Here is a 15462-nt window from a genome sequence, read left to right on the forward strand (position 1 = left end):
CCAGAGCTGGCTAATTTTTGTATTTTTAGTACAGACGGTTTCACCATGTTGGCCAGGCTGGTCTCAAACTCCTGACCTCAGGTGATCCACCCGCCTCAGCCTCCCAAAGTGCTGGGATTACAGGCGTGAGCCACTGCGCCCGGCTGACCCTTTGTCTTTAGAGATAAGAATGTTCCTTTGCTCCAGGCACAGAGAGGGCACCTCTCACACGAGGGACCTGCTTAAGGGGAAGATCAGAAAACTTATCCCAGGTTTATAATCTGCTTCAGGTGAGAATGATGAGGGAATCCTGCTTCTGTGATTTTTATCAAATTCCTTCAGCTCAAAATAGTATTCCAAGGTGTCATATTTTAGGTACTATGTTCTGAGTCCCAGTAGAGAAGACACAAATTACCGATGTCAGAAACAAAAACAGACATTAAAAGGATAGAGAACGTATTTTATGTCAGTAAATCAACAACTTAGATGAAATGGACAAATTCCTTGAAAGACACAAGTATCTAAAGCGGACATAAGAAGAGAAAATATGAATAACCTAGAGAAACTGAGGTATTAAAATTTTTCCTGTTACATATGTATCTGCAGTTAAGAATCACAGCACTGCATATTGAGACTCTAACCCTTTCTTTCCCATGGAATCCCCAAGAAGGAACTTCAATTACTGGACAAAAGACGAGAATCTTCAAGGCTGTTCACTTGAGTAATGGTAGTGGGGGAGCTTTTGGTAGGACGACCAGAAGTCAAAAGACCTCAGGATAATCACTTCTGTCTGCCATGCAGCTCGTGATGTAAGATGGGCATTGGGCTGTCTCCTTTTCGACAGTTATTTTCTTTAGAAAGGAAAGCAAGTGCCTAGGGGAAATGAAGCATCTAATAGGAATCTCCATGGAATAGGATACCACAAACGTGTTTGGGCTCCAATGGACTCTACCTTGTAATACAATTCATTGCCTCAAATGCATTATGTGTAAGTACCTCTCTAGAACAGGTATTGGAATTGACTTATTAAAAGAGTCAACTGGTAGCCAGGCATGGTGGCTCACGCCTGTAATCCCAGCACGTTGGGAGGCCAAGGTGGGCAGATCACAAGGTCAGGAGATCGAGACCATCCTGGCCAAAATGGTGAAACCCCGTCTCTACTAAAAGTACAAAAAAAAAAAAAAAAAAAAAAAAAGCTGGGTGTGGTGGCTCGGGAGGCTGAGGCGGGAGAATCGCTTCAACCAGAGTCAGAGGTTGCAGTGAGCCGAGATCACACCACTACACTCCAGCCTGGCGACAGAGCGAGACTCAGTCTAAAAAAAAAAGAGTCAACTGGCTCATTAAAGAGTCAAGGTTCTGAAAACTCTACATTAGACTAATGCCAATAAATACTGAGATATAAATGAGTCCAGACATGCCTTGACAATTAATTACTATGGAATAAAGATTAAAATCTAGACCTCAATCCATGTCCTTTTCCCTCTACCCAAAGACAACCCGTTTTCTTTTTTCTTTTTTTTTTTTTTTTTGAGAGTCTCGCTCTTGTTGCCCAGGCTGGTTGGAGTGCCAAGGTCCCGTCTTGGCTCACTGCAACCTCTGCCTCCTGGGTTCAAGCAATTCTCTTGCCTCAGCTCCCAGAGTAGCTGGGATTACAGGCGCCTGTCACAACGCCTGGCTAGTTTTTGCATTTTTAGTAGAGACGAGGTTTCTCCGTGTCAGTTAGGCTGGTCTCGAACTCCTGACCTCAGGCAATCCTGACCTCCCAAAGTGCTGGGATTACAGGCGTGAGCCACTGCACCCGGCGATAACCCATTTCTAATCAAAATTTTGCAGTGGAGCTTTTCATACTCAAATTGGGCATTTCCTGTCAAGCCTGGTCATTAATCAGTTTATTATTCTTTTTATTCTAGAGGTAGGAGTTTCTCTGTTGACCAGGCTAGTCTCAAACTCCTGACCTCAAAAGATCTTCCCGCCTCAGCTTCCCAAGTAGCTTACAGGCTCAAGCTACCACAGCTGGTAATCATTTGGTTATTTTAAGTCGGAGGGTGGGAGGCGGGGAAAGGCAGCACAGTGCCTGGTACACAGTAAATGCAGGCTAGAATGTTAATCAAATTATCCTTCATTTTAACTTCTGCATTGGAGAAGATGGTTTTGTACGTTGACTAAATATGAATTTGCAAATGCAAATCTTAAGCAGATTCTCTGTGGGAGGGAGGGGGGATTGTGCAGATTATATAATGATATAAATGGATGGAGCCAGAGATCTGAGGACAGTAATTCATCATTTGAATTAAATTTATAGCAGCAATGCAATCATATACAAGGCAAAGAATTAAAATGAAAACTACTTAATGATTTACTTAGCTGAAAACCTATCTGGGGAAAGAAGGACCCAAAACAGTCTGCAGTGTTTTCCCCATTCCTGAGACTGCCTTTAAATCAGGCAAACCCATCTTCTGCCTTTTCTTTCTTTCATTTAACTAGGAATGGCACAACTTGGGAGTTTTTGTTTTCCTTCCAGGGGAAAGAATGGGAGGAGTCAGCAAAGACCAAAGTAAGTTCACTTATTTGAGAACACTGGCTAAGGAAAAGCATTATATTAAAACTTGGTTTCCCTTTAATTGGTATTTGGGCTCAAATACTGCAAAATACAAAAGCAGCTTTTCTCCCTTCCTATCAAACTAGTAAGCTTAGTATCAAGCAGGGACCTGATATTTCACTGGTTTTCACTATGTCCTACCCGCATAGAAAAAGAATCATCGCATCGCACTGGGCTCTTCACCAGGAAAGCAATGTGCATTTTATAAGCTAATTTAAGATCTTGGAAGAGAGGGAAGTGCTCAGAGTCCATACTAGAACTCCTTCCAGTTTACTGAAAACAAGACCAGTTCTGAAGCACAGGCTATTTCTTATTCTTGTTCCCAAACACAAATGCTGCCAGCACTGAACGAAGCAACAGCCCTTCGCAAATCTCTTGCACAGAGTGATTGGCTGATTGATTTAGATACAGGGTTTCACTCTGTAGCCCAAGGCTGCAGTGCAAGTAGCGCAATCACGAGTCTTACTGCAGCCTCAACCTCCCCGGCTTAAGTGATCCTCCTCCTTCAGTCTTCCAACTAGCTGGGACTATAGGTGTGCTAGCAGAGTATTATTTAAAATGCAAACAATAAAGCTGGGTTTTGTTGTGTCTGAAACAGTCTTATTTACATCACAGCAAAGCACAACCAGCTACTGTCTAAATTTCTTGCTGAAAAGAAAGGACAGACACTTTTATTTTTCCAGTTTTATTATAAAAATCAACATTTCATTTGTTACAATTCAGCTTATTTATCGTAACAATCAAAAAAGGGGTTTTATACAAGGTATTTTTATACAGTTTATAATTAAAGCACTTATTTTACAAAAGGAGGGAAGTGAAGAAGTGGACAAGGGCTGACCAAATGTTGGCCATTATAATATAAATACATCCTTGCAAAGCACCATCGTACCAAAGTCGATGAACAAGAAACACCAATTGACTTTCAGACAATGACGAAGATTAAAGCTTAAGGGAAAAAAAATAAAGGAAAAACATCTGAAAGCAGCACCAGATCCTTCACTTGCAAATAAGGCTAGTCCAGTTTCATCTTCTCGGTATTCTCTCTACTTTTTAACATTTTTCCTTACTAACCCATATACTTAATTTCATGTAATATTGGATTTAATCAGACTTTAAAATTTTTCCCTTTAATACCCATATTTAGGCATTAGATATATAGAATATATATCTCTATATAAATATCTCTATCGCCCATCCTGCTTATATTTGATTAAAAAACAAAACAACCAAAATGGACAGTTAAGCAAAAGCATGTTGTCTATAATTCTTTGGTGTTGCTTCTGGGCAAACTCTAAGTGATGGTGGGAAATCTAACCATTTGTTAGGTCTATACTCTGCTTCTAAGTAAAAGAAATCATTTAGTTTGTAATTCTATCTGTATAGTCATGAAGATTTTTTTCAGCAATAAACTCGAATGCTTTATGAAAAAGAAAAACAGCAAAGTTTACCTCAATTGAAGGAGGGTGAACGTAGAGTCAGTAACTGATTAACGTAAGACTCCACCTTCCACTCCACTCAGGTACAGGCTTTATGATGTAGATCAAGTCAGACAATAGCTTGAGAGTATGCATTTACAATACTTATAATTTAATTTTTTAAAAATTATAAATGGTATAATTTTATACTTGAGGTCCAAAGTCGTCTACTGTAAAATGTTGAGAATTTCAAAAGCTAAATTTTGAGACTATTATAAAATGGTGCCTTCCCAAAAGTTAGAAGCCACACATGCACGACAAGTACTTTATAAAATCAGCTTTCTCTTGGCTCATTTTAGGCTTAAGAAATACCAAATAAAATTAAATTCCTTGAGTTTAAGAATTTTGATACTGTTTTAAACAACACTTGACTATAAGCTTCTTTAGGACTCAGTCCACACTTAGTGTATGGTCTCATCTGTAGGTGCCCAAATATTTGTCCAACCACTGACAACTGGTCAACACACTCACATCCTTACTCTAGATAAACTATGGATGCCGTATGTAGACTGAAGCACCACTCATTTATTAAGAGCTGACATATTTCGGATGTGAAAAGTCCAAGATTTTTGTTTCTGAATCTTGTTAGATACATAATGATAACCAATATGTAATTCCTATGGCATGCAAATCAATGAAGTGGGACAAAGTTTCCCCTACAAGAAATAAAACAATTCAAAATATGACATTTCTAAGAATCTAATCTAGGCAGCGGCAGCCTGTTCACTGCATAGAAGTAGGCTTGCTTAAAGCATACCTCTTTTAGTCTCTATTATGACTACTGATATCAAGTCACATAAATAAACACATTTCATTAACACACTAGGTAAGCCACAGCTAGTAACTCTGCAGGAAGTATTCTTCATTAATAGGGCTTTATAGCAAAAGAAAAAGATGATCCTCCAAAACTGCTACCTAATACAGATGGTGGCTAGTTTTATACCTTCAATAATGAATGAGTTTCCTTCATATAAATTACTGACTTCAGGGTATTTTTAAATGATAAAGAAATACAACCCTCAAAATCATCTTAAAATTGTACTGCCCAAAGCCCCTTCCCCCAATTACTGGCCTATATTAGATTAAAATGTACTTTAAAGTCTTCATTTCTAAATACCTATCATCTCTGTAGAATAGCTGTTCTCAAACTTACTGAAGAATCAGAGATCTCTTGGTAATGTATCACAAGGTATTTTTATGTTAAAATTAAAGTACATAATCTTCTGCTAAACAGACATCTTGTGATATGCTGTAAGAGTGGCAGAAAGTGCCAAAGGCATAATAAAATTTCATGGAAGAAAAACTAATAGTGAGAAAATTCTATCCACCAACTCTGTTTTTTTCCTGTGAATGTGCCATTATCTGACTTAAGCAAACAGAACTCCTTAAGTCACTATTCAGAAGATCACGACTCGTTGGAACCAAGTCCAGGCCTTAGTTAAAAAAGACCACTTCAATGCAGAATAGCTTACTGTGGTGCACACAGAGTATGTTATGCTCAAGTTTATTTCTTGGATAATTTTAATCACATCAGTTAGTGCACATATTTTAGGACACATGTTCAAAAGAAATACTTTTGCATATAACGAATCTAATGAAACATTATTCATTTTCCCCCTTGCACAATTAATTTAATATGTCAAATTTAAAAATCCCTTTTCTTTTTCCCCCCTAAGTTGTGGTCTCATGTATTTCCTCTCGACTTTTCCAATTACAGTGCGTGTTTAATAATCAATATACAGTTTACTTAAGCTTAACTGTCCATGTAACCTAAGGGTGAATAAATCTTTCCAAATTTGACAATTCTCTCATTAAAAAGTACTCCCAGAAATATTAAGAATCCATCTCATCTACCCCAGAAAGAGAACACTGAGATTACGCTGAACTGCCTTCAAATAATTTTAAACAAATTGGCACACAAATTAGTATTTTGAAGAAGAGGCCATTGCCATCGCAGTGCAGGCGTGTGGACTGAGATCCAACAAGGCAATATTCTTCTTAGTTTATTAGAGTGCAAGTCCCCACATGGGAAGTCCACCAGATTAAGATGCACATTTAAAAATGTAAACATATAGAACTGTCAAATTCTAACTGACACGCAGGTATTGCTAACCTTTCCATCTTCATTTAAGCACCAAGTGCCCCCGTGAATCACAGAACCCAAGTTCAATGTCCATTTTGTCTGACACTGTAGGCACTTAGTTCCAGCAACAGCAAGAGTTCATGCTTGTCTAACTGAAAAGCAGGACTCTGACAGATTTACCATTTGCTTCTATGCAAAATCAAGTGCACCTGATTCTTACAGTCTCCAACAGTCAGCATTATTCTGAAACCACAATTTTATCTTCAAAAACTTTACTTAGGTATTTCATGAACAGTTACTTCACCCTTGCCAAAATTCTGAATCCTTTCTTCCACTGTTTTCTCTTGGGCCCTGAAACCCAGAGAAGCCTTGGCAAGACAGAATTAAAAAAGAAAAAAAAAATTCAATAATTAACTGACCAACACCTCTTAAGCTAAAAATACATTAGTTTAAAACCATTCAATTTTAGCAGAGAAGTGCTAGACATGTGTAAAAAGCAGGAAACTGACTTCTGGCAAGGTGGCAGAGCAAGTGCTAGAATCATTCCACAGGTCAGCCCTGATAGCTGAAGATGTAGCAGCCCTAGTACCATACATGACAGCAGGTCAGGCAGATCACAAAAGAGGCTTCCATTATTCCCTTCCACCCAAATTCTGACAGCTGAAAAGTTGTTTGCCTTCTCATTTAATTCTCATTGTTAAATTTGTTAAATTATCTTAATCCATAATGGGTAAGAGAGGATCCACATAAAAATATGAGGTGATTCTAAGAATAATTTGTGGATAATTTGAAAACAGCCTAACATTCACAGTGGGTAACAGAAAGATATTAAATTCATGTCACACATTAGAAGAGGTATGTATGTAGACATCATTCTGAGAAAAACCGGCCTAAAGAACATGAAAACGTCACAAACTGTTTAATATAGGGCAAATCCTAATAAGAAAAAATTCTTTTTAAATAGATTGTCTCTAACCAGAACATATTTAAATGTTTTACTCAGAAAAAAAAAAAAATATATATATATATATATATAAATGATTTCATACTGTGATATATGCTGAAAGTAGTGCAAGGATATATGATTAATTTACAACAAAAACATAATGGTTAAGTTTTTAATTCTTAAACATTGTCTATATGTGTTGTAAAAAGACATTTTAATGAGCATTAAAACAATCTTGGAAGAAGAGAAATAATATGTCTAACTTTTGATCATTATGCAAAAACAGCTGTCAAATTGAAGAGCTAAGCCTACTGGGGAATGGAGCTAGAAGAAATATTAAAATCAACTTGAATTTAGAAAATTCCATTTAGTCAATGCCTCAGCTTAAAAAAATCATGGTATCTTAGCCAAATGACCTACTAAGTTGCTGGGGGAGGCAGCAAGGTAAACATAGAGAAAAAATTCATTTTGACAGAGGTATGGATTCTAAAGGTAGGGACAGAGACTTGCACACACACACAGCTTCATGGCATCTTACCTCTGGCTGATCTCTCCTACAACAGCAACACCCAGAATGGGTTTTTAGAAGTATCTATCTTCCTCACTAACACTGTTGGATTCCTAGAGAAAACAAAGCCCTTCGTCCAAGGTTAGTATTAATTCCTTTTTTTTCCTTTCATGATTTCTTACTTGTTGGCCCTCAAATGTTAGTTAACTGAAGGCTAGCTGGCTACATCCAAGTATCTATGGTTTGCTGCTCTGAGATGGACTTAATTTTTCTTCTTCCTCTTTTTTGTTTTTGGTATCAATAAAGCCCAGATATTCCTGGTCAGTGATGCCTTTATAATTCCTGTTTCCTTTGTACTCAGTTGCTTCACTGGGTTTAAGGCATGCTTTGTGTATTTAGTTTGCAAAAATAAAACTTTTAGTACAAATTTATTTTTTTATACAAACTTTTATGGCACAAGCAGCAAATCTGCTGTTTTAAGAAAATATATAAATATCCTTTTCTTCTGTACAAATATCTCCAGTATTCCCTACCCCATTTTATAATTTTAACTGTACATGGTCTGCCTCATCCTTCTCTAATAGCTCCCTCCCCCCCTCCAGATCTCAACCAAATTTATATTTACATTTTTACGTTGGAGGCAGTCAGAGGAGGAGGGCCCCTCCTCAGGAGGAGTCTGTACAGGGAGAGGGTGGCGGTGGGTAGAGGTGATGAGAATAGCTCCTCTCTGTGTATGGAGAAGGTGGGCAGCTTTCATAGTTCTCCTCTGCCGACAAGTATTGGCTTCGGGGTGTGGGAGGTGGGGGCACAGGTTCTGAATCATAGTTCAAGTCACTGGTATAGCCCTTGGCTGTTGCCACTGAGGTCATTCTCCGACTAGGAGCATAGTCACTGTCACAAACATCTGTGCTGCAGGGTGTGGTGGGGGGTGCAAAGTGCCGGTAGCTATATGGCCTGTAGCTGGCATAGGGAGAAAATAAAGAGAAGCAGTTAGTTTTACAAAAAAATGATTTTCCCTCTCAGAATAGAGGTATTAGATGTAAACTACACTATGAAAACAATAAGCTACTGCCATTTAAATTTACACAGACCAAGAGGCAATTTTCAATGGCAGATTCGCTAAGGAAGACAGCATGTACTTTATTTGCAAATAAGAAAGTGGCAAGTGAAAATGAACAGGATGGAAATGCAGAGGTGAATTCAATCTAGCCTCTGGGTGTGCTCTTCAAGTTAAACTGTATCAGAGAACAAAAAATGACTATTCAAATTTGTTTTGCAGTTTCATAGCCTATGGGAAGAATGGGTTTTTACATATTTTATACTGCTCAAACATGTCAGTATTTCCTCAACATTCTTTACTCCAAAATTAACCTGATGAATAATTAATTTAATGACATCTGAAGACTTTATTTCTTTCTTCTGTACAATTCTGTACAATTTCTGTACAATCCAGGCTGGATTTTGGTAGACAGCCTCAGGGGCATAACTATTCCATTACTGTTACCTTAGCAAAGGGAAATTGCTGTGGTTGGGGGAAACAGTTTTCATTCCCTGTGTATAGATAAGTACCTGTCATAAGAGCAGCTTTAAACATCAAAATGATAAAATTTAAATGCCCATAAAGAGTCAGTGAATTTTCTAATGTATACTTCAGAGGCCTAGCTTATTTCTTACACTTATTTATCTTTATAAGGGATGTACAGTTGTTAGGTTTGTAGCATTGCTAACTAAAGAAAAAGGCATTGCAAAGAGAGAAACATACTAGTGAAAATAAGATTTGACCTAAGTTCTGGCTTTTCTGTCATTTCTACTTCTATTTGTAACTTCTTATACCTGTTTACTCTAAATATGGTAAAGCTGATCTTAAACTTATCCCAAAGATTTTTTCATAAGCTTTCTCATCAAAGGATCAAGAGGATAGGATTGACTACAAGAGAAGGGGCAAAAGCAAGTTAAAAAGTGATACAACCATTCATAAAATACCTTGTGATATACAGCACCACAAGATAATATATCCCAGGAACCCAGGATACAAACCATTTGCTATCACTTGGACTGACTTCAAAAGAAATGGCTGCCATGATTGTTCACAGGTACAGATCAAACTCCTTGTTCTACTCTGTCTCCCTTTCTTACTACTGCATTTGATTAGTCTTTAACAAAGAAAGAAAGAAAGAAACCAGCCTGGGCATCATAGCAAGACTCTGTCTCTACAAAAAATTTAAAAAAGTGAGCCAGGCGTGGTGACACACACCTATAGTCCCAGCTACTTGGGTGGCTGAGGCAGAAGGACTGCTCGAGCCCGGGAGGCGGAGATTGTAGTAAGCTGTGATTGTGCCCCTGCATTCCAGCCTGGGCAACAGAGCAAGACCCTGTCTCAAAATACATAAATAAATAAATAAAAATAAAAATAAAAAGGCTGCCAGAGACCAAAAGTTATGTGACACACTGAGCGAGTTCTCAAAGGCTTTTACTATCAATACTGACATGGTGTCACAGTTACTGTTTTGTTTTGTTTTGTTTTGTTTTTGGTCTTAACTTTTTGTCCAATCAGGTGTCAATCCTTGGTGAAATTTCTAAGGTTAACATTTAAAAGTCCAAATACTTCTATTTTCATGAAAAAAATAAAACAAACTGAATTAACAAAATTCTTTCATGTCCCAGTTTAGACCAAAATCTCAACAAATGATGAAAGTTTTGACTCAGAGGAACAGAAATTGGGCTTATCTGGAAAATAGTTAAGCAAGAACAGTTTTTTATGCAATCGTGTTTATTCTGATGACTGCCTCATTCAATTTGATTTAAAGACATGACTTTTTAAAAATAATATTTTATATCTTTTCTCATTTCTCAATTTTCAGGCTTCTGCTTTCTCTGTTTTGGCTTCCTAGAAGAAACTTGTGTCAGGGAAAGCAGCATTACAACAAATCGTTAAAACAATCAGTTCAAAGCCAAGGCTATTTCAAACAGTCTTATCTGAACTGAAATGAGAATTCTGAGTGAGATACTTTAAGTGGTTCCCACTTTATTTCTACACGAGTGAGGTCATATCACTACACGAGTGAGCTGAGATCATGCCATTACACTCCAGCCTGGGTGACAAGAGTGAAACTCCATCTCAAAAATTTTTTTAAAAAAGTATAACGTCCTGAAAGGAAAGGATTTGTGGTAGAGGCAATGTCAGTACTACCAAGACAAGATGACTAGCCTCTCTCTGGTGACCATCGTCTGCTCATTTGGAGACACATCAGGTCCACAACTAAAACACTTTCTAATAAATACTGCAACGTATTTTAGAGGAGGATGTGTATTACCTGTATGACCTATGAGTGGAAGGACTGTTTGAAGAATATCCAAATTCCATAGTGTAATGTGATCGCTCTGTGGCTGGGGATGGTGGAGGGTTCAAAATCTAAAAGAAAAATAATTAAAACATTAAAGTAACAACACAGAAACGATTAGACTTTCTTTCAACTTTTCTTCCTTATCTCTATTAGTGTTTCTTAACAATACATTATTAGCACAATTCTTCTTTTCCAAAGAATTGACCTCAAACAGTACTTTGGGACTATGGCTTCCTCATTCCCTAAGACCTCATCATGGCTAAAAAGTGCAAAGTGACAAAAACGAAAATCTGTAACCTAAAAATCATTGGTCAGCACAGCTAAGTCCTGGTTATTTAAAATTATAAGTATTTAGAGAAAAATGATTGATTTAGGAGAAATTCCAGGTGTGCTTCCTCTTTTGGGAAGTCATAAAATGAAGGTCCTAATCCCTCAAGAGGTACCATTCGGTAGTTCCACTTTTACTTGAAATGTGAAAGTAATGCCCAATGCTTTCAAATATTCTGGTTATTACACAGTAACTTAAAAGACTCACAAGCATTGGGGGGCGGGATGTGGTAAATCCTTCTTTGAGCCCTTTATGCCTAAATTTCACATTCAAAAACGACTTTTACATTACTATCACTGATCACCCACATTTAAATGAGTTAAATATCTAAGATCCTATGTATGTTGCATTCAAAGGAAAACAGACTACTCACTGCAGGGAAGTAAGTGCCTTTGGTGCTTGAAGAACTACTTGATGATGCTCCTGTTACATGGGCTCGGTCGTAGGGGGGTCCACTGCTTCCCCCCATGATACTGAGGGAGCTGATCATTGATTTACCTCGAGACATTCCTAAAACAAAAGGAGGATAAAAACTGAAGACGCGTAAGATCTATAAAAATGTATCAAGCAATTTTATTCAACAGTAGGATGACAAATATCAATCAATAGTCAAGTAGTCTGATTTTAAAATAACTTACACTCTATTCCTATAATTGAAGACATTTAATGGAGAAAGGAAATGAATGTTCTCTAGAAGTGAATGCTTCCACTGAAAAAGCTGGCCTAGAACAAAGCCAAGAACAGCTCCCACCTTCTCCCTCCCCTAGGAGAAGCACAGCTATTTAAAATAAGGGCTTTTCAACCTCTTGGAGGATTTGAAAGGATTGTAAAGGGTAGAGGTTGTGAAGCAGGGTATGTTAAATAACAGACTTGCTCAAAAGAAAACAAAAAACATTTTTTAGGGTACAAACAACATATGAAAGAGTATTTTTTCATCTAATGAATATAAATGTTTCTAGAATCAAAACTACCAGTGCTAAAGAAGAAATTCTATTTTTTCCAAGAAGCTTCCCAAATTCCACTAACTGAAAATAGGTATGGCAACAAAGACACATTACCATTAACAGTTTAAAAACCATGTTTGTCTACTTAAGAGTTACACCCATAGTAAGTTCCTATTTTTAGAGGGTTTTCGCAAGGCACCTCCTTCTCCATATTCATTAAAAGGAAGGCTTCTTTTAACTAAGGGCACCAGAAAACATTAAAAAGAACGCCACTTCCCTAGAGCAACATGGCCTACCCAAGTGTAAAACTTCTGGCCACTCAGCTATGCCCAAACTAGCCCTTTGTCCCCTGTTAGCACATGAAGTCAGGAGAAAACATAAGACATATTCCTCCCTTCTATCATCCAGCTTTTACAAATCTTTGTTGGCTGAAGGGAGTCTTACATAATTTTTGGTCTCCTTTTATTCATGGGCTCCATAGTACTCGAGTTCCCTGGTGGTGAACTTAAAGAACCTGTGGTTTATAACTCTTTCACTAAATGACTGGCTGATTCACCTTCTGTAGCACGCATCCAGAATTGTAGTCAGAGAGGCTTAGAGCTTGCATATGTATTTGCTTTATATGCTCTGACAATTTCTACCAAACCATATCTAAGGCCTTCTGTGTAAAGAGAAGGTGCTAATAGTAAAAAAGAACATTTGTTCTTCTAATTGTTTAAACTCAGAGTAATATGGTTTCAAACAGACTCTAGGTAGTATTCTCTTCCACAATGGAAACCTGGCAGTCTTGCAGGACCAAAGACTTGATTCTCAATGGATCCATTCTGACTCACCTGGAAGAGATCCTGACAAAGAACTTGGGTGTGGCACATAACCAAGAGGCACAGAAGCTGGTCCATGAACTACATAGTCATTAGTCATGGTTTCCCCATCTCCCTTCATACGTGGACACAACATCCTCTGGCAGATAAAGTATATAGTTCCAGACACAAAAATGGTGACAATTACTCCAATAACAGAACCAACTGTATTGGTGGCCTGTGGTGCTGGTTCTTCAGTTGGATCTACAATGAAGAATGCAGTATGGTTATTTAATAGAAAAAACAACTGTATATTCAAAATAGTAATCAAAAAGAGGGCTTGCTAATAGGAATGTGAAGCTATAAGCCTAATGAAGATAACTCATAAGCACTTTTCTTTTTTATGAATACATACACACCACGCCCCAAGGACATATGGAATAAATGTCATCATTAGGAATCAAAATGAACTACCCTTGAGTGAAGACAGAAATAAAACAACAGGTTGCAAAGTGTAATTATAAACTGACAGAAACAAAGATGGTAAATGAAGTACAGATTTAAACACCATTAAGAAGCTTTAAATAAATAAACAGATAAAATCCATTCTACTTCATTCTATATACCATACAAATGAACAAGGTTATTCCAAGATTTCAGGAAAAAATTTATGGCCAGAAGGGATAAACCTAGGCAAGTCATCAAATGTTTTACCTGGAATGGTGAAGAAGCCAAAATCAGCTCTGAGCACATGTTAGATTTTAGATTTGAATAGTGACATGTAGGCCTGATGAATGACAACTGGAAACTAAAGATGAGCCTTAGCTCTCAAATCCCCTATGCTGCTGGCCTTCAGGCTGTCTAGTTGCCTAAGACCAAGGAACATAAGGTCTTTAATACCTGATTAATGGAGGACTCACAAAGAAAGGCCAGATTGCCGTAAGAGGACACTTGCCCCAGGGATTCACCTTCGCTGCATCCCTGAGCTACCTGAGGCTTTAAGAAGCAGAGGCCATCAATATCAGAAGTAGAGGGAAAGAAAGTGAGCTTATCAAAATTAGAGCATTATTCTTTCTATTCAGAGGGAAAATTCTTCCATTCTGAACAGTTAAATTTTATCTCACAGTTGCAGATCCTTTAAAAAACTTCCTCCTGCTTCATCTTACCTCAAATCTCCCATCCATATAGCTAAACTCATCCGCTGACAGATTATATGAAAGAAATGCGTGAAAATGACATCTCTAAGTTACATAATATGTAGGGATTATCATTTACAAATTTAGTCTGTGGAATCTGAGGCATAGACTCTTTCTAGTCCTTGAGAACAACCGTCTCATCTTTTCATTCCTTTTTAGTGCCTTAACATTCCTTTGCAATGCCAAACTTCAAGAAAGAAAAGTTTACATTCACTACCCTCAATTCCTAGTCTCTGGGTCACATTGTAACTCCCTGAAATCAGACTTCCACCCTTACCACTGCACTGAAACTGTTCTGGCAACAAAGTTCTACTATTTGCCATATTCAATATATTACTCATTTCACTGACCTCTTTACACAATACTGCTGGTTCCTGTTTTCTCTTAAAAAAAATGTCTTACTATTTCTGATTATTCTTTCTCTGTTTCCTTTGTTGGCTTCATTCTCTTCTGCCAGCATCTTAAGTGCAGGTCCTTCCCAGAGAGATTTCTATCTATCACCTACTATTTTCCTCCTCGGCTTATTGTCCTGGGAGAGTCTATCTACTGCCACAGCTTTAATTATCATCAATAAACTAAAGAGCACCACATCTCTCTTCTGAGCCACAGTTCCTTATAGTCAACTTCCTGAAGAGCTTCAGTGGGATATTCCATAAGTACCTCTCAGGCAACATCATCAGTCACCATCATCAGTCATTTCTCCTAGATTCCAGGGGTAAAGAGACCATAAATGAAGTCATCTAGTATAAGATAATAAAAAGTGATGGGGCTTGTGGCAAAGTACACGCCTGCCTAAAGGCATTTCACGTAAATTAAACATCACATCAATCAAACATTACATCTGCAGCCAAGATGTGGTATGGTACTTTGGTTTTCAGTTCCTGCTATGTATCCCATTTAATGCCTCCAGTCACTCAATGAGGTCTGTGGGTCAACTTAAACTTATCAACTATATCTAAGTGGTTACCAATTCCTCTTTATTCTACTTCTGAAATAACTCCGAAATCTGTTCTCTCCTTGCCACCCCCACTCCTCCTCCTCATGATTTAGATCTTTATCAATCTTCTGCCTAAACTCTAATAGCTTCCTCTTTAAATTACAGGCTGCAAATCATTCATAAATGGTGAGAATGATTTAGTGGGTTACAACTAGCTTTGAAAAAATGAAACAGAAAAAGTCAGAATGCATTCTATATAATATGGGTAAATATTGAAGTGCTGTGTGACACCTTTTTAAATGCATGAGCTCACATCTCTGTAT

At 37.7% G+C, this 15462-nt stretch overlaps 1 protein-coding gene across 1 annotated transcript in view; it reads right to left on the minus strand.

Moving 5' to 3' along the window:
- Positions 1-3247: 3247 nt before the first annotated feature.
- LRP6 (LDL receptor related protein 6) overlaps positions 3248-15462 on the minus strand; it is a 149038-nt gene continuing 136823 nt past the window's right edge. Inside the window, exons 20-23 of the mRNA XM_003906011.4 lie at positions 13040-13270; positions 11636-11772; positions 10905-11002; positions 3248-8550 (exon numbers count right to left, since the gene is read on the minus strand). Coding sequence (XP_003906060.1) covers positions 8256-8550; positions 10905-11002; positions 11636-11772; positions 13040-13270 — 761 coding nt within the window. The 3' untranslated portion in view covers positions 3248-8255. The remainder of the gene's footprint in view (positions 8551-10904; positions 11003-11635; positions 11773-13039; positions 13271-15462) is intronic.

This window comes from Papio anubis, chromosome 9 (assembly GCF_008728515.1).
Source record: "Papio anubis isolate 15944 chromosome 9, Panubis1.0, whole genome shotgun sequence".
Classification (NCBI taxonomy): Eukaryota; Metazoa; Chordata; class Mammalia; order Primates; family Cercopithecidae; genus Papio; species Papio anubis.